The sequence below is a fragment of the Rhinichthys klamathensis genome, unplaced genomic scaffold (assembly GCF_029890125.1).
Source record: "Rhinichthys klamathensis goyatoka isolate OS25496 unplaced genomic scaffold, OSU_Roscu_1.1 h1tg000168l_1, whole genome shotgun sequence".
Classification (NCBI taxonomy): Eukaryota; Metazoa; Chordata; class Actinopteri; order Cypriniformes; family Leuciscidae; genus Rhinichthys; species Rhinichthys klamathensis.
The window spans coordinates 818,585-841,734 of record NW_026606699.1 but is presented as its reverse complement, the minus strand read 5'-3'; the positions used below and the strand labels follow the sequence as shown (position 1 = coordinate 841,734).

Below are 23,150 nucleotides of genomic sequence, written 5' to 3'. Positions count from 1 at the left end.
TATGATAACTACTAAAATATGTGATGTAATAAAAAAGGGCAATAAAAAAGATAATATTATATTTTAGAGGACAATATATATATATATATATCATACTTTTTAGACGATAATATTATTGTATAATTTTTTTATTGACAAATACTAGATTATGTTTTATTATGAACTTTTAGCATGAAAAACAAAGTTTCAATTATTAAAAGTGTGTGCGTCGACTTTTGTGACAAAATATCAGTCTCCTCAAATAACTCCTGTTATGATGTAGATTTTTTTAGGCCCGCTCTTGTCATAAATTCATCTATTATTGTTCCTACATAATTTGTATCAAAAAACAGTGCTAAAATATGTATTTAGGAGTCTTAGACCTTTCCAATTATATATAGTGTGTCATGCTTAGATTAGGATTTAATTGTAATATACCGGTAGAGAAAGTAAACGTAGGCAAAGCTTTCCTGATTTGCAGAGTATGGGGAGGCTGCAGACCTGGAGCCGGCAGATATAGGCTACGCCCCTGTCAGTTTTACGCCCCGGCAGTTTTACGACCCTGTTGTTCCTGATGCGTCCAGTAGAGGGATATACTGCGAAATAACATCATTAAATCGACGCTTAATAACCCGTCCATAGACTTGACAATTTTGTGTTTTTTGTTAATTTAAATATAAACGTTATAGTGTATATCTGCACGGATTAATCGGGGTAAACGGACATCAAAAGAGATTGAATTAGGGTACACAAATCAATGCAATATTACATTTTGTCAATATAAAAACATGTAGGCTAAGGTTCTTTACAACAGACTCAATGATATTATTTGTTTTATAAACCTTTGAGTTTAAAGGTTCTGACATTTTCTTAAAGGAAGAAAAAAATGAACTTTATATCAGAGGACAGAGGAGAATATTCTAGAATCAAGATTACTTTGAATGGTTCTGTCTTTATGAAGATGAAACTTGCCCAGAAGACAAAGTAATAATATCGTATAATCAAGTTTAACATCGTTAGAATTAAAATCTGACAAAAATAGATTCTGTCATTTGTATGTTAAATAATCTGCTAAAGTTATTGTTTTTTAGCAATGATGCAACATTTATTATTTATAAACGATTAGCTCGATAGAGCTAGGGTAGGTAGATATCAATTCATTTATATATCAATGGATGGGTCTATAATGTATTTTGACAGGTTTCTGTTCTATCTGGCTTAAACTTAACTAACCACGTGTAGGTTTAGCTTCCCCTATCTTCTCTACTCAATTTAAAATTAATTTTAATTTTAATTTTCTTTTGTTGCCTGTCTTTAGCTTGGCCTCTTCTGGTAAGACTCTGTTTACTCCTTGCATTAAAACATACTCCACATAGTTTATAGAGCAATATTACAGTAGATAATGGAAATATGTGAATTTTTTTTACAGTCTATGGTGTGAACACACAAAAGACACATTTATAATAGGTATGTAAATCTCTCTCTCTCTCTCTAAGTAAAGAGTTAAACTGCACACTCACTCAAATACGTTAAAACACATTAAAAACTTTCCCCATATGGTTTGAATGTAGATTCTGGTTTGAGTTGTTTCTTATAAATGAGATGATCTAATTATCTCATTTATATCTTAATATACATTTTTTCTTAAAATAGCTTACTGATCTGGACTCAAATGTAGGGTATGTGCACTTAATGTGGGTTTTATCATACTCTGTCTTTACCTTTCTCTTTAACTTGGATCTCATAAAGGTGTATTTGCTTTAGCTACTTAAGGAAATACACACACACACACACACACACACACAGGGACAAGGTCAAATTCACCATGGATGTCCTTTTTAACTTTTTTAATGTTTCATTTTTTAATGTTTCATCAGTGAGTGAGCAGGAGCAGTTAAAGAAAAAAAAACAGTTAAAGAAGAGTGGCAAACCATAGGGGAGTCATCATAATTCATAAATGGTGTTAATAAATATTTTTTTGTGAACAACAATATTGTCTATATCTTCTAAATGGCCCATGGAATTTTAGAAAAGGGATACATTGTGTTTGTCTTCATAAAATGCTGTGTAGGACACTGTTTTGTAGCTGTATGATGACCAATAGAATAGTACAGCAGATATTTCATCGAGGATCCATATTATTACACGGTACTCCATGTCTAATGGGCTAAATATAGTTAATATCTAAATGTGACTTTATATAAATTAACAAAAACATATTTCACTCAGTCTCCTGTATATAAAAACCTACGGTGAATTGGCCTATAACTGCAGTAGGTCATAGCATCACCTGTCATAACACATAGTTGATCCAACTATGTGTATTTTTTATTTTTCAATTCACAAAAACAAATAGTCTTCTGTAGGTTGAGTGAAGAGAGTGAAGCCCAACTGAATATCTACAGAAAATTTAATCTGTGGAGATCTACACTGTAACGTTTATATTTAAATTAACAAAAAACACAAAATTGTCAAGTCTATGGACGGGTTATTAATGTGTAAGCGTCGATTTAATGATGTTATTTCGCAGTATATCCCTCTACTGGACGCATCAGGAACAACAGGGTCCTAAAACTGCCGGGGCGTAAAACTGCCAGGGGCGTATATCTGCCGGTGTTCTGACGATTTGTGCTGCCTTGTCGAAAAATGCTACCGTAGCGCGAATCGATCACAGAATGTCGATTAATATTAAATGAAATACAATTATAACACAATTCTAAGTTATGAGTAGCTACTGTATACTGTAGACTACTGTTTTTATTTTTAAAACGGTGTGAAAAGTAAAAATTATCATCAAATATTCATCTTTGACTTGTTAAAGCACACCTTTCCTTAGTAACTGAAACTTTCAGCTATTCTTGTTCAGCTGACTGACCGTACAAATATTAATATGGTAGTTGGCATTTTTAAAAGGGAAATTACTTTATAACACATGAAAATGTACCTTTTGTTAAAAAAAAACTGAGTCTGCACATGCGCATAACCAGTAAGTAGCAAATCTCGATGGGTAGCATGAATCGTTAGAACACCTGTTCCAGGTCTGCAGCCTCCCCATATAGGATTTGCACATAAACTGATGCAATGCAATTTAGATGCAATACCAGTAGATGGAAGTGTTAGACTTGAAGTTATATATAAACGAAATTTGGTCAGTTTTTAATTGCAATGGGTGGCTTTTAACTAGTCTTATTTACAGAGCTTTAATTGTTTTCTTTAGAGTTCTATTAACAGTTTTGGTTTATACACGGAGCACAGAGGACGAACTAGTCTCTCGGTTTGACAAGATGTTCTGGCATCAAGTCTCTGAAAGATTTGATTTTGTTTGGGGGTGACGGTTTCCACAGTTTAGTTTCCCACTGAAACACATTAAACTAAAACACATTAAACTAAAACGTTTCAGAGGGGAAAAAAATAAATTCCATGAACGATGTTGGCTATAAATACCGTTTTTTTTTGTGCTATCATTTTAAATTAATGTTTTGTTACGTTACCGGAAGAATGTTTGCCAGTTCTTTAAAGGGGTCATATAATGATACATGCACTTTTACAAGTTGATTGTACTGAAATGTGTGTTGGCAGTGCCTGTACACAACCATCATAAAATGATAAAAATCCATCCAGTGTTTTTGTTTTAATCTCCTTATATGTTTTCCCCTGTCTCAAATCAAGCCGTTCGACCGTGTGACGTCACACGCTCGGAAGCCCCTCCCGCGAGTGTTGATTGACAGCATCGTTTCAACACAGACCCGCCCTCGCTCGTGGGAGCTGTCAATCATAGTCTGCGCGGACCGGCGCGGTCATTGTTGATATGCTGGAGCACTGTCTATGAGCAGAATGGCGTCTAGGCCAGGGATGGGCAACTTCGGTCCTGGAGGGCCACTGTCCTGCAGAGTTTAGCTTCAACCCTAATCAAACACACCTGAACAAGCTAATCAAGGTCTTCAGGATCACTAGAAAGTTAGAGGCAGGTGATTTTTTTTCAGGGTTGGAGCTAAACTCTGTAGGACAGTGGCCCTCCAGGACCGAAGTTGCCCATCCCTGGTCTAGGCGATTGTGGTGTTCTGTTCTTGGGTGTAATAACGAACACAGCAGTCATTTTAATGTTCCTAAATCCGAACCGCTGAAGACGCAGTGGCTGAGTTTGTTTTCGAAGGGAATATTCCCCACAAGCAACGTCAATGCTCTCATGTTTACGCCAATCATTTCTCACACCAGACTGCTTTATAAACGAGGGTCAGTATAAAGCTGGTTTTCTATGTACGACGTTCTCAATATAATTCATAATCCCACGTTTATAATGAACAACGCGTTATGGTTATTGTGTATTGTGTTACAAACGATGTACGCACAGAACAGAGAGGCGGGGTGAGCAAAGCTCATTATCATTTAAAGGCATATGCACTGAACCGGCGTGCTGAAAACAGAGCTGTTTTTGACCAGGTAAAATAAGTGTTTTCTTACAATACTAATGAGAATTTTTAATTAAAGTATATTACAAACTTTTAATTTAGACCCTAAAGAATCATATTAGCTTGTACAAAAATGGCATTATATGACCCCTTTAAAGTCACTTCCACTTCGCATAACCCGGGTGAGTGTGAATCAGAAGCTTGGCCCACCCTGCCCTCACCACATAACAGCCAATCACAAAATTGGTGCGATATTCAATTTTGCTCCAGATGTTATTTTCTGTTTTCTTCCCAACCCCCTCCGAGACAGACTTAGCTCATTCACTTCGCTGCCTTTGAGGAAAACGGAGGTGATGAATTATGAAGCAATAAAGCTATAAAAAATAAATAAAGCAAAAAAAGCTAATACTGTAAAATATTATAGTGATATAAGTAGATCTTTTTCAAGACCTGTTTTCCTCAAATCTAAAGTTACTAAACTGATACAAGATCTGTTGTGTGGTAAAAAGGAAAATATTATAAAAAAGATTCTAAATATACATGTAAAAAAAATAACAATGGTCAAAAATCTGTAATGTTATACCATATTAACAGACGTGAGAATAATTCTTAAGAAAAACAGCATTTCAGATAAAATTAACATTTTTAGTTTGTAACAGTTTTCTAAAATGAGCAAAAAGCTGATGTTGTAAATGGTATAGTGATGTAAATAGTTGTATATTTTAAAAGACCTGCCCCTTTTTATCAAATCTAAAGTTAGGCTACTTAATTGATACAAGATCTGTTAAGGGGTATAAAAACATTACAAATGCAAAAAGAGAGAATGTAAAAATAAACATATTAAACATTTGTATCTATCTATATATATATAAAGTTACTAAATAGTTGCAAAATATATACAAAAAAATATTGAAAATGAAGAAAATACAAACAAACACAACAATAACAAACAAACAGATATTAAAACTAGGCCTATATCAATAGACATGTGAGACTTAAGCATTAAAGAACACCCTCTCACCCCCCTCCCCAACCCCCCCAATCCGCCTCCCCAACCCCCCCGCCCGCCCGGCCCACCTTTCATCTCATGTGAGCCGGGCCTTTCCTGGGGCCTGTTTCAGAAAGAAGGTTAAGTGAAAACTCTGAGTATGTTAACCCTGAAATGAGGGGAAACTCTGGGTTTTCTGTTTCAGAATGTGAGGTATGTCAAACCCAAGAAAGCAGAGTAAGTCAAGCCCGTTTCTGAAAGAGAGGTAACTTATACTCAGAGTCAACCTACTCATAGTCGATCAAACTAACTCAATTCAGCTGTTCTGAAACCCAAAACTCAGAGTTTCCCATCGCAGGGTAAATCAACTCAGAGTTCAAGTTTTAACTCAGAGTTGGTTGAACCTCCTTATTGAAACAGGCCCCTGTACCCGTTTAGTGCAGAGATTTGTGTGTTTGTGCGCGTCCCGCTGAGCGGCTTCACGTTCTGTTCCAGTTCCAGAACAATGATCGCGTGCGTCATCACTGCGGGACAGAGCGGCTCGAGCAGTGAAGCTGCTGAGATATCAAACAATCCTGGGTCACTCCTGGAGCAAATGCATGCGTTTGGGTGTCCTACCAGTGGGATGCATGAGGAAAAACAAGTTCGCAGAGTTTTACAGCTGTGTCGCCTGCAGCGATCCTCCAATAGAGGAAAGCTTCGGTCACATTGTGCGTTATGAGACGTCCGCAGATGGGACGCACCTGTCACTAAACTCTTCCATTGCATTGGGGAAATGTTTCCCTTTTTTGTCTGTTCCCGATTTGACGAGGCAAATACTACTCACTTTATCTCAGTAACCCCCCAGTTATCAGACACTTTTTTAGAATGCTTCATGTAGGCCAGGCCTACTATTATAGTTTTTATTATTCTTATTAAAATGTATTTATGTATTTTGGTTTTAGTTAAATAATGGCAAGTATGTATGTGAGTATTTGCGAGCCTCTTTGAGCTAAAATATTTACTTTTGCTTTTTCGATGGTTAATGTGGCCACATGACATGCAGTTATACATAAAATATTCCATCTTTTTAATACTATTTAATATCTTGATTGGCTTTTATTTTTAAATAATTTTTTCATTTTAATTAATTATTAGCTTCTCATCAACTCTGAAGCCCCAGTGTGGGCATCCCTGATATGTTATCATTTGGTTTTGCACGATACTGCATCCACAGAAGTCAAGCATGTTTAAAGAGGCATTTAAAAATGAATGCCTGATTCATACATCTCATGTCTGCGGTGCATATTAGTGATGCATATTCATATCATATTTATAATGTTCACTGTGTACGCTGATTGTGTAAAACAGGCTTGAGTTTTTTCTTATTTCCTAATGTAATCAAGGTCACACACCTGTGAACATACAAAACGTCAAATGCTGAGCACAATATAGCTCTACATGACGTACACAACTATTGTAAATTAGTTGATTATTAAAGGACAGCCAGCTAATAGCCTAAAGATGTTTCCCAGAAGCGTTTGCATTCTCAGTCTGTGGTTAAAGGTAAATGAAGTTTGAGGTGTGTATGACCTTTGTCATCCTGAGGTCATGACACATGGATGATTGTTTTATGGAACAGAATGCATTTTTGCACAGTTAAATGTTTTACTTTGATTTGTTTTTATTTAAAATTATTTATTTTAATTTAGATTTTTTTTTTTTTTTTTTTTTTTTTTTTTTTACAAAAAATGGAACAGAATCCAGAATGCATTTTTGCAAAGTGTAAGTGTTTTATTTAAGAATATTTATTTATTTTAATTTGACATTTTTATGAATAGAACAGACTGCAGAATGGAACTTTTTTTCGGAGCTGTTTTAAACTTGACGCATTATCTTACAATGCAAAACGTCTCACTGTAAAACCCAACAAGTTAAGCTAACTCATTTCATTTGAGGAAACCGATTGCCTCAATTCAATTAAGTTTATAAAAACAATATGAGTGCTCTGAACTTATTTTAATCGAGTCCACTAAAACAATGATATTTCTTAATACACAATTAAACTTTACACTTTAAATACTTTATATAGCTGAAACTTCACTATATTGAGTAAAAACAGTGTGTGACCAACAAGCCCAAGACACAATTTTAAAAAAAAATCTATCGTGATCAGCCGCTCGGACATCATTTGCAGGCGGTTTTATAGGGGAGGGATATTCTCATTCTTCAGAGCATTTGATTGGACAAAAGTTGTTCAGGATGATGTCATAAATATTTATGCAAGTCAAAAGTGTTCAAGAAGAGCAAGATTTTACACTTTAACTGGATAAACACTTGTAGGACATCAAATATAGATTGAAGCGGCAGACAGGCATGGACTAAAACCCCTTCAAAGCCTTGATTCATTATTGTCTTCACAGCTCTTTTACAAAGTCTGCAATAAAAAGACTATAATGAATGTTCGAGGAGATGACACACTATGATCAAACATTCACCTGAATTACGCAAATAAACTCAGCCAGTGAAAGTTTCCGTCCCTCCCTCCTGCTTCATCAGAAAACTCCCACTTTACACTCCGAGTCTAACTTCACATTTGCCCACTGGACTTTGAAATATTCCCAGACTCCGTCGTTCTCTGGGGATTTGTGTGTTTGCAGAGTGCAGTGTGTGACTGATCTCCTCCTGTGCGAGTTGACAGTGTTGAAGGAAATTATCATCATCATGAGCTTGGAAGCCCGTCCGTCCTGGGACAGTCCTATGCAGTTTGTCCTGGCATGTGTGTCTTATGCAGTGGGACTTGGGAATGTCTGGCGTTTTCCGTATCTCTGCCAAATGCATGGAGGAGGTGAGATGATGATGAGTTTGACTTGTTCTCCTCGTGCTTGCGGTGTAGATTGTTTAGTTCTTGACAGAGACATTGATAACAACAACAGAACAAAACAAAATATGTGCAATTTGATATTTCTTTCCAAAAAATTCTCAACAAATTAATAGATTTTGTTTGCTTTCTAAATCTTAGAAATATCAAAACAACTCATACTTTGTTAAAAAAAAAAAAAAAGTAAATTAAATAAAGTTTATCTGTATGTATAAAGAGTTTTTTTCTGGATAATTATATATGTATTTTACACTGTAGTCATTCTCTTGATCCTCCATGATGATGCGCATCGTGTGGGAAAACAAGCATGGCTCTTCAATAAAAGTTTAATCCTTTCAAAAACTTCTTCATAAAGGTCTGAACATTTGGACATGAAATGAAGATGTTATTTTGGTCCATATTAACTGCAATGCATACAAGATGACATGATGTATGATAAAACATGATGTCAGTCATCTTATGCCTTTAATGTAATGAACAAAAAAGACTTCATGTGGCAAAGTCTAAATGAGCTCATTTGTGTTTAATAGGACTAAATCCAAATGAATATATTACATTAATAAAAGTTTTTTTTTCACACGCAGATCAGGTAGAAATACTTCATTATAGTAAAAAATTGCCAATATTTACTTTTTTACACTTTTTTCTCATTTTAAACAATTATTATTATACTATTATTAATTAATAGCAATTGCTTTGATTTTTCTCATCTTAGTGTGTGTGTGTGTGTGTGTGAGAGAGAGAGAGAGAGAGAGAGAGAGAGAGATTGCAGCAATCTCAGATGTACAAGAGTGTGTGTGTGTGTGAGAGAGAGAGAAAAAGAGAGAGAGACCGAGAAAGAGAGAGATTGCAGCAATCTCAATGTACAATAGTGTGTGTGTGAGAGAGATTGAGAGAAAGAGAGAGAGAGAGAGATTGCACTGCAGCAATCTCAGATGTACAAGAGAGTGTGTGTGTGTGTGTGTGTGTGTGTGTGTGTGTGTGTGTGTGTGTGTGTGTGTGTGTGTGTGTGTGTGTGTGTGTGTGTGTGTGTGTGTGTGTGTGTGTGAGAGAGAAATAGAGAGAGAGAGAGAGAAAAAGAGAGAGAGAGATAGACCGAGAAAGAGAGAGATTGCAGCAATCTCAATGTACAAGAGTGTGTGTGTGTGTGTGTGTGTGTGTGAGAGAGAGAGAGAGATTGAGAGAAAGAGAGAGAGAGAGATTGCACTGCAGCAATCTCAGATGTACAAGAGAGTGTGTGTGTGTGTGTGTGTGTGTGTGTGTGTGTGTGTGTGTGTGTGTGTGTGTGTGTGTGTGTGTGTGTGTGTGTGTGTGTGTGTGTGTGTGTGTGTGAGAGAGAAATAGAGAGAGAGATTACGTTGAGCAATCTTAGATGTACAAGAGTGTGTATGTGTGTGTGAGAGAGAGAGAGAAAGAGAGAGCGAGATCATGCAGGTCTTTTCGATTTTAAAATTTTCTTTGAATGAAATTGCAGTAAGATAAGTGTTAGATTAGTGAAGTAAGTGTTTATATATTAGATCTATTTCTCTCTAGTTTACTGTCTCTTCAAGTGCACTCATTTGTGCAGAAAGTCAGTGTTCTCGAGTTTTATCGTCCGTGAACCTCATTGAGCATCTCATCCAGATTCTCAGCACATATCAGTTGTTAAGTTAGTGTTGTTGGAGTTCTGTGTGGAGCGGAAAGTCAAACTGAGATTCCTGCTTTCCTTCAGCTGAGGCTCTTCTGGATTCATCTGGCAGAAACTGATTAGCATTTCTCCTCCGTTTCATTCGTCTGCTAAACGTCTCTGGTTATGCATTCAGTGCATCTTTGAGGAGCATCTCCTGAATAACAATTCACAAATCTTTTGTTTACCGTTTAGCAATGCGATCAAAGTACACACGTAAAGGAAGGTATGTTATGCGCAGTCAGTCACTGCTGATTTCCATGATGCTGTCAAATATTCCTAAATTCCCTCATTATCCAGAGTAATCCTGTTTTCCTGTGAGGATTAGAGAGAGTTAGAGTGCTCAACCTCCAAAGTGCTCACATTTACACTGTACAAATAACATGGAATGTACCTAACATGATTTTCAGTGAATGAAATGTTCTTCATATGCATCTAGAATTTGCATATTTTTAAATTATTTCAAATTTCATATTATGAAAGTAATTTCAAAATGGTGATTTCATGAATAACAACCAACTTTTTAATCTATAAATTCCTGACATGTGCTCCTTAAATCTCTATAAACTGATTTGTAAAAGTGAATTACAAATGGCTGAAAAAGTCATTGAAATTCTCTGGTAAAAAATGCATGAAATCACATGCAGTGTTATTTTTATATCACTAATATGCTATTAAAGTTTTTCCTAATATATATATATATATATATATATATTTTTTTTTTTCATTTTAAATTTAGTTATTTTAAAACTTTAACTTAACTTAAATGAAAATTAGAAATGTTGCCTTGGCAACTAGCTGAAATAAAATGTGTTTAAAGTTTTTTTTATACATTTTATTTTATTTCAGGTAATGTTGATTTTCATTTCAACTGATTTTTTATTTGTTTTTTGTTTTATTTGTTGATTTTTTCAATTTTTTTATGGTTTTAGTTTTAGATAGATAAGTTTTAGTCCTTCATCATGAAGCCACACAATGATGAAATAGGTGTTGATAAACAGAGATAGTAATCTCTAAGGCTACTGGTCTCTCTCTCTCTCTCTCTCTCTCTCTCTCTCTCTCTCTCTCTCTCTCTCTCTCTCTCTCTCTCTCTCTCTCTCTCTCTCTCTCTCTCACACACACACACACACACACACGCACACACACACTTGTACATCTGAGATTGCTCAACGCAATCTCTCTTTCTCTCTCTCACACACCATGAAATTAAAGTTCTTTTTTTTTTATGAAATATTGTCATATTTCAATGTTTTTGCATGTATCCTCGTAATCTCTAATCAAAATAACTTTCCCTCCCTCTTGCAGCAACATCTCTTCTCTGGTGATGTGATTGCTTGCGTGAGGGCGGGGCAACCTGTCAATCACATGAGATCCACAAATAGCAAGCCACAACCATCCATTCAATTCCCCAATATAATTTTTTCTTGTTCCAAAAGCCACTTGACTTAAATATACGTCACAATAGGGAAGGAAAGGCGATCGCAACTTCCGTTTTAGGCTGACTTTAAAGTGACCTCTTGTTATGTGTGCTGTGTTCCTCCAGGTGGGTTTCTGATCCCGTATCTGCTGATGCTGGTGCTGGAGGGGATTCCTCTGTTCTGCATGGAGCTGGCCATCGGGCAGAAGATGCGTCTGGGGAGCATCGGAGCGTGGACCGCCATCAGCCCGTATCTGGGTGGACTGGGTCAGTGTCCCGTGCTTCATTTACCAGACATTTAATGCCATAAAATGATCAGATATCATCCTCATGTGTGTATGCATTGTTCAGGCATTGCCAGTGTTGTGACCTCCATGTACTTGTGTCTGTACTACAACGTCATCAACGCATGGAGCTTCTGGTATCTCTTCCATTCATTTCAGGTTAGTTTACTGAAAAATACATGTAGATGTTTCTATGAATAATGTTTCATATGTGCTTATCAATTGTCCCAATGCTGATAGAAAGAGATGAGGAAGGCCGATGGTCCAAACCAACACTTTATGCTAATTCTGCAGAGAATGGATTATTCACTGTAAAATGTGGATTATACTTTTGTGGACGTGGACTAAATGTGGACTTTGTGGACTAAATGTGGATTGACAGCTAAAAGCATCATCAAATCCATCAAAATATGTTACACATGAATATGTTTGTGTATTTGCTAAGTATAATTTACTAATAGCGAATAGGATCTGCATAAAATGAAGGTAGCCATTTGAAAATATATTGACAATTTTGCAACTGATATGAGATTTAATTCTCTACACTGCAAATAGTGATTTTCTTCCTCAGTGTTTTTGTCTTGTTTTCCAGTAGAATCTTACAAGATACATTTATGTGAGATGCAAAATAACATGCGTTTTGGGAGAAATGTATTAAAATTAAGTGATTGTTTATGCTTAAAACAAGGAAAATATTAAGTTAACTCAATGTTTATGTTTAAAACTAAATTAAAAAAAATCAGTCAATAGGCTCAGAAAAAAGAAACTTCCTCTAAAATAAGTCGATTTTTCTAAAAACCACTGGCAGATATTTTTTCTCATTTTAAACTGAACTTTTATCAAAACAAGCCTGTTATTTTGCATCTTAAGTAAAGAATATTTGTACCAGAAAATCACTTTTTGATGTGTAAACCAAACTAAACTTTGTTACTCATGCAGAAAATGACTACATAATCTAAAATCTTAAAATCTATTCAGTGTTGAAGAGTTAAACTAAAATGAGAACTTTTTCTTAGTAGCTCGTATTTAATTTCTGAAAAGATTTGCTCGACTCAAGTGGAACAACTTGATATAATGAGTATGATGTTGTAGTTTAGGAAGTAATTGTCCTGGATCTGTGGATCATACATGTCTTGTGTGTTAATGCGTCTGCAGTCAGTGCTGCCCTGGGCCGAGTGTCCCGTCAACAGTAACCGGACGGGGTATCTGGAGGAGTGTGAGGTGGCTTCACCCACACAGTACTTCTTCTACCGCGAGACGCTGAACATCTCGTCCTCCATCGATGAGAACGGAGGCATTCACATGGGCCAGGCGCTGTGTCTCCTGCTGGCCTGGATCATAGTCTACCTGTTCATCGTCCGAGGGGTCAAATCTACCGGAATGGTGAGACTAAACCGTCTGATTCTCAACTGGTGACTAACACCAAAACCGTCTGTTGTACAGAAGTAAACAGAAACATCCTTAACATCAAACATTGAAATTAATCCATATGTTTTTTAATTGACTAATTATGATCTTGTGAAATATTTGAAAGGCTTGTTTTTATAGTTTAAGTGTCGGCCTTCACTTCATAAACTCACACACACGCACACACACACACACGCACACACACACACACACACACACACACACACACACACACACACACACACACACGCACACACACACACACACACACACACACACACACACACACACACACACACACACACAGTCACACACACACAGTCACAGTCAAAGTCACCTTCATTTATATAGCACTTTCAACAATATGGACTGTTTCAAAGCAGCTTTATAGTGATGTTTAGGAAGTGACACACACACACACACTTTGTTTTTATGAAGTGTATGATGGTATACAGTATACAGTATATGATGGTATATATATATATATATATACCGGTCAAATCTTTTGAAACGTTAAGTTTTTTTTTATACATTTATTTGATCAAAAACACAGTAAAACTGTGAAATATTATTACAATTTAATTTCTTTTGTAATATATTTTGACATGTAGTTTATTCCTGTGATCAAAGCTGAATTTTCAGCATCATTACGAAGCATATTTCCTTCAGAAATTATTCTAAGATCATTTCTTATTAAAACAGTTTTAGCTGCTTATTTTAGTTATTTACTTTTTTTAATTATGATGCACTGCCATTCAAAAGTTTGGGGTAAGTAAGATTTAAAAGAAGAAGAAGAAAAATAAATAAATTATCCTTTTATTTATCAAAGGCACATTAAATTGATCAAAAAAGTCAGTAAAGACATTTATTAAATTAAAAAATATTACAAAAAAGTTATATTGATAATAAATGCTGTTCTTTTGAACTTTCTATTCATCAAAGAATCCTAAAAAAAATCAGTTTCCACAAAAATATGAAGCAGCACAACTGTGTTTAACATTGATAATAATAAGAAATGTTTCTTTAGCACCAACTCAGCATATTAGAATGATTTCTGAAGGATCATGTGACTCTGAAGACTGGAGTAATGATGCTGAAAATTCAGCTTTGATCACCGGAAAATTTTAAAATACAGCTATTTTACTAATTTAATTTTCCAACCCATTGTACCTTTGACTTTCCTCCACAGGTCGTGTATTTTACAGCTACGTTTCCATATGTGGTTCTGATCATCTATCTGATCCGTGGAGTCACTCTTCACGGGGCCTGGAACGGAGTGAAGTACTTGTTCACACCCAAGGTAAGAAAGTCATTGGTTGCTTCTTCATTGGTTTCTGAGTGTTGTGTTGTGTAGTTGAGTGTGCATTAAACACATGTGTGTTTAGCTGGAGCAGTTGGCAAACCCTCAAACATGGATCAACGCTGCCACTCAGATCTTCTTCTCTCTGGGTTTGGGCTTCGGCTCTTTGATCGCTTTTGCCAGTTACAACCACCACAACAATAACTTCGAGAGGCAGGCCGTGGTCGTGTCACTCATTAACTGCGGCACGTCTGTGTTCGCCAGCATCGTGACCTTCGCCATCTACGGCTTTAAAGCCACCTTCAACTACGAAAGCTGTTTGGAAAGGTGAGACGCCAGCGATGTTCTAACGTATATGAGTTTAAACATCCGGTTTAGTCAATCTGTGATCTTATCAAGAGATTCACAAACCTCTTGGGTCCTGTGATGTGCAGAATGAATGATCGTTTTCTCATTATTTTATTCCATCAAACATTAAACTGAATGTTGTCAGTTTGTTCATTTTATGATCTCTTATCTAAGGTTATTTTTAATAAATGTTTGTTTCAGATGACGTCGTTCAGAATGCTTTGGACATTATATGAAAACTAATCAGAGTATCATCCATCAATTATTCACTGAAGAAAGAGAAGAACATGTGATGTTCTTTAAAAACAAAATACTGATGGTTTTCAAATAGGTTTCCTAAAACACTCCTTCATCTGTCATTGGACACTATTCCATTGGAATTTATTTAAAATACATTTATTTGATGCTAAGTACACTACAAATACATTCACATATTTATGAACTTAATATAAATACCCTGCAATTGTACTTTTGGTAAATTGATATAGCCTACTTAAAGTCTGCCCAATCGGAACAACTCATTTTGTATGCGTAAATTTTTTTTACTTTTTTTATTTTTATTTCTTCATTGGAATGGTACGAAACTTGCTGTGTGAACACACACAAAAAAATCTTGGACATGATTCGAACAGGTTAAATGGTCCTGAAAAAAAAATAGTCACACTTGTACTCTTTGCGGTCAAATTTCACCTAGTGAACACTTTTGATACTGCGGCCAAGTAAAATCTTACTGAAAGCTAATTTTTTTAGATATCAGGCTCATATTTTGAGCACAACTTGTTTCGATTTATGGCTTTGATTTTTTTATGGCTTTGATTTCTCACAGTTTTAGAGTAAAACATGTTTTTGAAATTATATATTTCATAAAAAAAATTAAAATAATATTTTTTGCACATTTTCCTTAACAATAAACGTAAAATTCTGTAAAAAAAATTTGTAAACTTTTTTCCCTTCAGCAATAATCTGCCAAGTGTCATCTTTGAAAAGAGATCAAACTTAAGTCTGTGCTCTAAAGCATTCAAAATTTACGACAGTAAAAGTTGGAAATTAAATTTTCAGGTCTGTTATCAAAAAGTGAATAAATGGATTATAAATACAGCGAAAATATAATTTAGTACCATAAAATCCCCTAAAAATACAAAATATTAAATAAAAAACATTATAGAACTAAAATATAAGTAAAAAATACTTAAGGTACACTTTAAATATCTTGCATTTAAAGATATTTACAGTGATCATACTATCATTATTAATAGTGATATTAAACACATTTTAAGCTTAATATTAAGAAATGTGCATTGTGCAATAAAGAAGTAGCCTAGTCCAAATAAAGTAATATGTATTACTTTCAAGTCTCAAGCGATATGTCAGTAAATATGTTAATGGGTTTGAAATAGGTTATACTTAGTATGAAATTAATGTATTTTAAATACATTTTGGTATAGGTTTGTTTGTGTGTACATGCACACGAAATTCTGTTGAAATTCAGGTTGCAGCCTTATTCTGAATATGATGTTTGTACACTCACCTAAAGGATTATTAGGAACACCATACTAATACTGTGTTTGACCCCCTTTCGCCTTCAGAACTGCCTTAATTCTACGTGGCATTGATTCAATAAGGTGCTGAAAGCATTCTTTAGAAATGTTGGCCCATATTGATAGGATAGCATCTTGCAGTTGATGGAGATTTGTGGGATGCACATCCAGGGCACGAAGCTCCCGTTCCACCACATCCCAAAGATGCTCTATTGGGTTGAGATCTGGTGACTGTGGGGGCCATTTTAGTACTGTGAACTCATTGTCATGTTCAAGAAACCAATTTGAAATGATTCGAGCTTTGTGACATGGTGCATTATCCTGCTGGAAGTAGCCATCAGAGGATGGGTACATGGTGGCCATAAAGGGATGGACATGGTCAGAAACAATGCTCAGGTAGGCCGTGGCATTTAAACGATGCCCAATTGGCACTAAGGGGCCTAAAGTGTGCCAAGAAAACATCCCCCACACCATTACACCACCACCACCAGCCTGCACAGTGGTAACAAGGCATGATGGATCCATGTTTTTATTCTGTTTACGCCAACTTCCTGACTCTACCATCTGAATGTCTCAACAGAAATCGAGACTCATCAGACCAGGAAACATTTTTCCAGTCTTCAACTGTCCAATTTTGGTGAGCTCTTGCAAATTGTAGCCTCTTTTTCCTATTTGTAGTGGAGATGAGTGGTACCCGGTGGGGTCTTCTGCTGTTGTAGCTCATCCGCCTCAAGGTTGTGCGTGTTGTGGCTTCACAAATGCTTTGCTGCATACCTCGGTTGTAACGAGTGGTTATTTCAAGTTATTTTAAGTTGCTCTTCTATCAGCTTGAATCAGTCGGCCCATTCTCCTCTGACCTCTAGCATCAACAAGGCATTTTCGCCCACAGGACTGCCGCATACTGGATGTTTTTCCCTTTTCACACCATGCTTTGTAAACCCTAGAAATGGTTGTGCGTGAAAATCCCAGTAACTGAGCAGATTGTGAAATACTCAGACCGGCCCGTCTGGCACCAACAATCATGCCACACTCAAAATTGCTTAAATCACCTTTCTTTCCCATTCTGACATTCAGTTTGGAGTTCAGGAGATTGTCTTGACCAGGACCACACCCCTAAATGCATTGAAGCAACTGCCATGTGATTGGTTGATTAGATAATTGCATTAATGAGAAATTGAACAGGTGTTCCTAATAATCCTTTAGGTGAGTGTATGTGAACAGGCATCTGAATATCCCTGTAAACTTGCTTGTTTTAATTTGGGGAATCAAAATATTGTCAGACAAAAGTAAAAAAGTAAAAAGTTTCAAAGTATACTCCTTTGGCCGTGAGCACGGAAAGACATCTGGGAGTCTTAAACATCAAATTGCGATACAAGAAAGTATATTAACATCCAAAAAAAAGTACAGCATCAATGTATGCGTGTTATTTGCCCAATAACCAATGCAGATGAAACTCTTGTAATTTCCCAAGGAAGCTCTTCAGATCAGTTTTCAGAAAGCGTGTTCTGTGCTGTTAATGTTGATCCAGGATGAGGCTGTTACTGCTCAACACATTCGATCTGTCTGAGGACACCATCAGCGTTGAGAACGTCAGCTCTTGGATCAGTCATTTGAACTACACTCATCCTGAGAGGTTTGCGGCCATCGCTTCAAAGATCGAAGACTGCAGTCTAGAGGCGGAACTAGACACGGTAAACTCACCAGTTTATCACCCACACCATAAGATCACTGTCCACATTCCTACACAGCGACAGTGATCAATGACTGAACAATTAACCGTCGGAATATTGTATATCTATTTATTTTTATTTAATTTTATTTATTTTTATTTTATTTAATTGTATTTATTTATTTTTTAAATATATTCCAAAATATACAAAAAAATGGCAATATGGATGGTAAAATATATTTGTATTAATATTTTTCAGAGCAAAAAAAAACCCATTAAAGTTATACAATGTATCAGAAACAGACCGTACAAGCAATACAGGTACAAAAAAAAACAATGACTTATAAGCTTACTATGGTAAACTGGTCAGTCTTGGATCACTTGGTGTAAAAATCGCTGTGTAGCAATATTTGTGTAAATACAGTACCTGTCAAAAGTTTGGAAACATTAACATTTTTCAAGTCTCTTTGAATTTTCAGCATCATTACTCTCTTCGTCTTCAGTGTCACATGATCCTTCAGGAATCATTCTAATATGATGAGTTGCTGCTCAAGAAACATTTATTATAAATGTGTGTGTGTGTGTGTGTGTGTAGGCGGTGGAGGGCACCGGTCTGGCGTTTATAGTGTACAGTGAGGCCATTAAGAACATGCCTCTGTCTCAGCTGTGGTCTGTGCTGTACTTCATCATGCTGCTGCTGTTAGGGATGGGGAGCATGCTGGGAAACGTCACGGCCATCATCACTCCACTGGGAGACCTCAAGTTTCTGTCACGCACACTCAGCAACGAGACCATCAACGGTAAGAAGGTTAATGCTGGTGTGTTTATCACTGCAGCTTGACCAGCAGAACCCAGCATGAACGGGCACTAAACTTGCCTTTACTGGTCAGTAATCTTTTTTTTTTTTTTTATGTGCAACACTGTTCACCATAATGGTGATTTTTTAATGGTGATTTTAAAACATCAACATCTAAACCTCTGTTAATTCTCAATAAGACCTTCTGTAGATGTCTGACAGAAATAAAGTCAATCTGGTTAGTAATAAGTGAAGCTGTTAATGCTGTTTGTGGAGTTGTTCAATCCTCCTCTGCTGAGATCTTCAGAGATTTTATGTCTTCTTTTTATCTTCATCTGATTTAATTTAAGGCTGTGACTGGAAGTCAGTTGTAGTTCTTGTGTTTCTCTTTCCTTCAGTGATTCTGCTTGTTAACAGTAGGTGTTCATCACTAATGCTCAATCAACACTCAATTATAATCACTTCATTATCTCATTAACTTTAACACTGCTTCAGTGTTACTTTAACACTCTGTAGAGTGTAACCATATGCGCTCTGATCAGTGTTGATTTAACACTGGGTATTATAACACAGATGCTCTTTATATTTCTGCTTTTTTCTAAATCCTAAGTGAAATCGTGTGTTCAGCAGTATATGTGTTTCATGAGCGCTTCTCTCAGGTCTAGTCTGGTTACTGACTGTAGTTTTCCTCTGGTTTCTGCCAGGTCTGGTGTGTCTTCTCTGTTTACTTCTGGGTTTCGGCTTCACCAGCCGTTCGGGCAACTACTGGTTCACCATCTTCAATGAATACGCCGCGACGTTTTCTCTGCTCTTCATCGTCCTCATTGAAGTCATCAGTGTGTGTTACGTCTATGGATTGAGAAGGTGAGAAATTCAATGACTCTTTACTTTACAGGCTCCAATGATGAGGGCTGAATTCACTTTAAAAGCACAAAGTAGGGTGCAAAACTCTTACAAAGCATTTCACTTTCTTGTGTTTTTCTTAATGGTCTGTAAAAGCAGTTTTCTTTACGAATCCTTTCAACCTCAGAATGTCAAAATTAATATTTTACATTTTTTATGATTAAAAAGCATTGTCTTTTATAATCGTCAGGACTAAAGTCTGCAGCATTTAAACTCATAACTTACTGTTTCTCGTAATTCTTCACTGTACGTCACATAATCATCTGTAAATGTGTTCATAAGCTCTGCACAGCTCTTTGAGGATTAAAATAATGCTTGTTATGGTTGTTTTTCATACATACATGTTCATTTAGGAAATGCCTGAACTGAAGTGAGAATGCTTGATGGAAAACAAACAAAACACCTGAGAAGTTTTTAAAGTGTTGAATTTAAGCAATTCAGTAAATGTCTCTTGTCATCCCAGCCAACAGGGAACATTCTCAGAACTTTAGCTGAAGTACTCTCAAAGTTTTGAACAAACGTAACGTTTATAAAACATTCGTGCCAAGTTATCGGGTCGTTAATAATGTTCAGCACAAAAACATTATTTATACATCATTAATGGAACAAAACCTGAAACATTTAGTTGGACGTTCTAATGTTTTTGTTTAATGTTACTCGTTTTGGAATTTCAGAGAACATTCAAAAGTAACAAACATTTGTGAAATGGAATGTTCCGTTTACATTCGCATAACCAATAAAAAGCCTTTTAAAAACATTTAAAAAATTTATATTTCTTAAATAACTTTCAGAGAGCATTCAGAAATCACGTTTTTATAACTTTATAGGAATGTTAGAAAAATGTTCTTATAACATATTTTTGCTAGCTGGGATTCCTAAATTGAAAATTGACACTTGTGAATTGAATTCTTGCATCAAACCCTGCATCGTGAATAATATAATAACTGTTGGAGGATATTTGTATGGAAAAGCATAATAAGGTTTTTATAATCCCCATTTCTTCTACAAAAATAACCAGGAAAGACAGATCATTTTTTAAAATAATACTTGCAGCCAGTAAATGCAATCACTAGGACAGGAAGATCCTCCAACTAAATATGAATGGCACGAAATTGTACAAAATGTGGGAAAAGCTGTGACCTCTTTATTAAGATGCTGACCAATTTCATCATACTGGGGGAAATGGTTGATAAAAGACCAAAAAATTACATCAGTTAATATTAAAATGAAGAATTGGAAGAAAGTAATTTTTTATTAATTTATTCAGACCAAATAAAAAATGTGCCCATATCACCTAAGTGGCCAAATAAATATTTTTGTTTTGTATGATTTATGCGATTTCAAATACTATATTTAACCCTTAATATAGTTTGGGCTGATGAGTTTGACTGAAACCCAAACATACATGAATGCAATATATGGGATAAATAAAATAGTGCCTATGCTAACCTTTGTATGTTTCGTTATTTTTTCTTCTTTGGACTTTGTAAAACTAAAAAAGGAAACAATTATTAAGTTTAAATAAAGCATGCATTGCACAGATTTTCTTGTGTCTGATGATTTTGACGTTGATTCTGATTTTTTGTTGTTGATCTTCCACAGGTTTGAAAAAGACATCGAGGACATGTTGGGGCATCGGCCGAACTGGTACTGGAAGCTGATGTGGGCCGTGATCAGTCCCGTGCTCCTCATCAGCCTCTTCATCTTCTACATCATCAACTACATCCAGGGCGGGACACCGACATACCAGGCCTGGGACAAAGATCTGGTACGTCACGAGTCAAACTGGGCTTCTGCCGGAGGAACCTCCAGGGCATTGAGGAGTGGATGACAAACTCACATGGAATTAAATCGTGCAAATGACACATTAAACAATACAAATATAAAATCGAAAGAAATATCAAAATAAACCACAGACTAAAAATGGATTACACCATGAAAATGTAAAATGAATTTTTTTTTTTTTTTTACAATCAAAATAAATGATAAAAATGAACGAAATCATGAAAACAATAAAAACAATTAAAATAAACCATTTAGTAAAAATTACATAAATTATAAAATTGTAAAATTAATTTTAAAATAAACAAATAAATAAAAACAATCAAAAATAAAACACGGTAACACTTTACAATAACGTTTCATTTGTTAATATTAGTTAATGTACAGTATTAACTAACATGAACTAACAATGAGAAATACATTTGTTACTGTATTTATTATCTTTGTTGATGTTATTAATAAAAATCCAGCTGTTCATTGTTTGTTCATGTTAGTTCACAGTGCATTTATGAATGTTAACAAATACAACATTTGATTTTTATAATGTATTAGTAAATATTGAAAATAACATTAACAAAGATTAATAAATGTTGTAAAAGTGCAGTTCATGATTAGGTTATGTTAAAGTAGTTCACTAATGAAAACTTATTGTAAAGTGTTACCTAAAACGCTTAGTAGAAATGAATTAAATCATGGAAATGTAAAATGAAAATAAATAATGAAAACAATCAAAACACTTACTAAAATGTACTTAAATTATAAAAATGTCATATAAAAATAAATCATTTAAAAATAAAAACACTTACTAAAAATTACGTATAAAAATTTAAATAATTCTAAAATAAAAAAAATCTAAATAAAACCCTTACTAATAATAAATAACACTTTACAGTAAGATTTCATTAGTGAACTACTTTAGTTAACATGAACTAATAATGAACTGCACTACAGCATTTATTAATCTTTTACTAAACATTTACTAATACATTATTAAAATCAAAAGATGTATTTGTTAACGCATTTGTGCACTGAACAAACAATGAACAGCTGTATTTTATTAACTAACATTAACAAAGATAAACAAATACAGTAACAAATGTATCGGTCATGGTTAGTTCATGTTAGTTAATAAATCAACTAATGTTAACAAATGAGTTTACATTATTGTCAAGTGGCACCCAAATAAATGAAATCATAAAAATGTAAAATGAAAATTTAGCTTACAATAAACTCTCACTACAAGTTAGTTAAATCATAAAAATGTAAAATGAAAATAAATGGTCTTATAACCAAACAATTCTAGGTTCAAAGCTAAGGAATGTTCAGCTGATAGCAGTGTTTCTTTGTTTCCTTCCTCCTCCTCCTCCTCCTCAGGGTAAGTCAGTGGTGAAGGAGTATCCGCTGTACGGTCAGGTCTTCATCGTTCTTCTGCTGGTGTCTTCGGTCAGCTGTGTCCCGCTCTCGGCTCTCTACGCCTTCTGTCGGAGGAAGCAGCGAGGAACCCCTGTCCCTCAGCAAACACTCAACACCGAGTCCTCCGACATCTAAACTCAGACTCTCGGGAAACAGACGTGTTTGGGACCATTTCTACTTTGTGAGCTGGAGAAACGATATATTTCTATATCTGACTGATGCTTGCATTCACGTGTCATGAACACTTTCAGCTTTTGGTTGGTTGTACAAATACAGTTAGCTATTAGGACTAAAACATTTTCACATTTACATTTCCTACAGAAAATATGAAAATCTGATTCATGAAAAGGACTTTTTTTTTTCTTACAGCAACACATTATATGACCAGCGG

General features: G+C 35.4%; 1 protein-coding gene across 1 annotated transcript; it reads left to right on the top strand.

Annotated features, from left to right (window-relative positions):
- Positions 1-7,857: 7,857 nt before the first annotated feature.
- LOC130091573 (sodium- and chloride-dependent transporter XTRP3-like) lies at positions 7,858-22,924 on the top strand (the record flags this gene model as incomplete). Its single annotated transcript, XM_056259517.1, has 11 exons — positions 7,858-8,203; positions 11,446-11,586; positions 11,671-11,762; positions 12,759-12,986; positions 14,200-14,310; positions 14,396-14,637; positions 17,725-17,887; positions 18,461-18,665; positions 19,366-19,525; positions 21,167-21,332; positions 22,721-22,924. Coding segments are annotated over 11 exons (2,028 nt in total), but the record flags the coding sequence as incomplete, so codon positions are not given.
- Between the last annotated feature and the right edge of the window lie 226 nt (positions 22,925-23,150).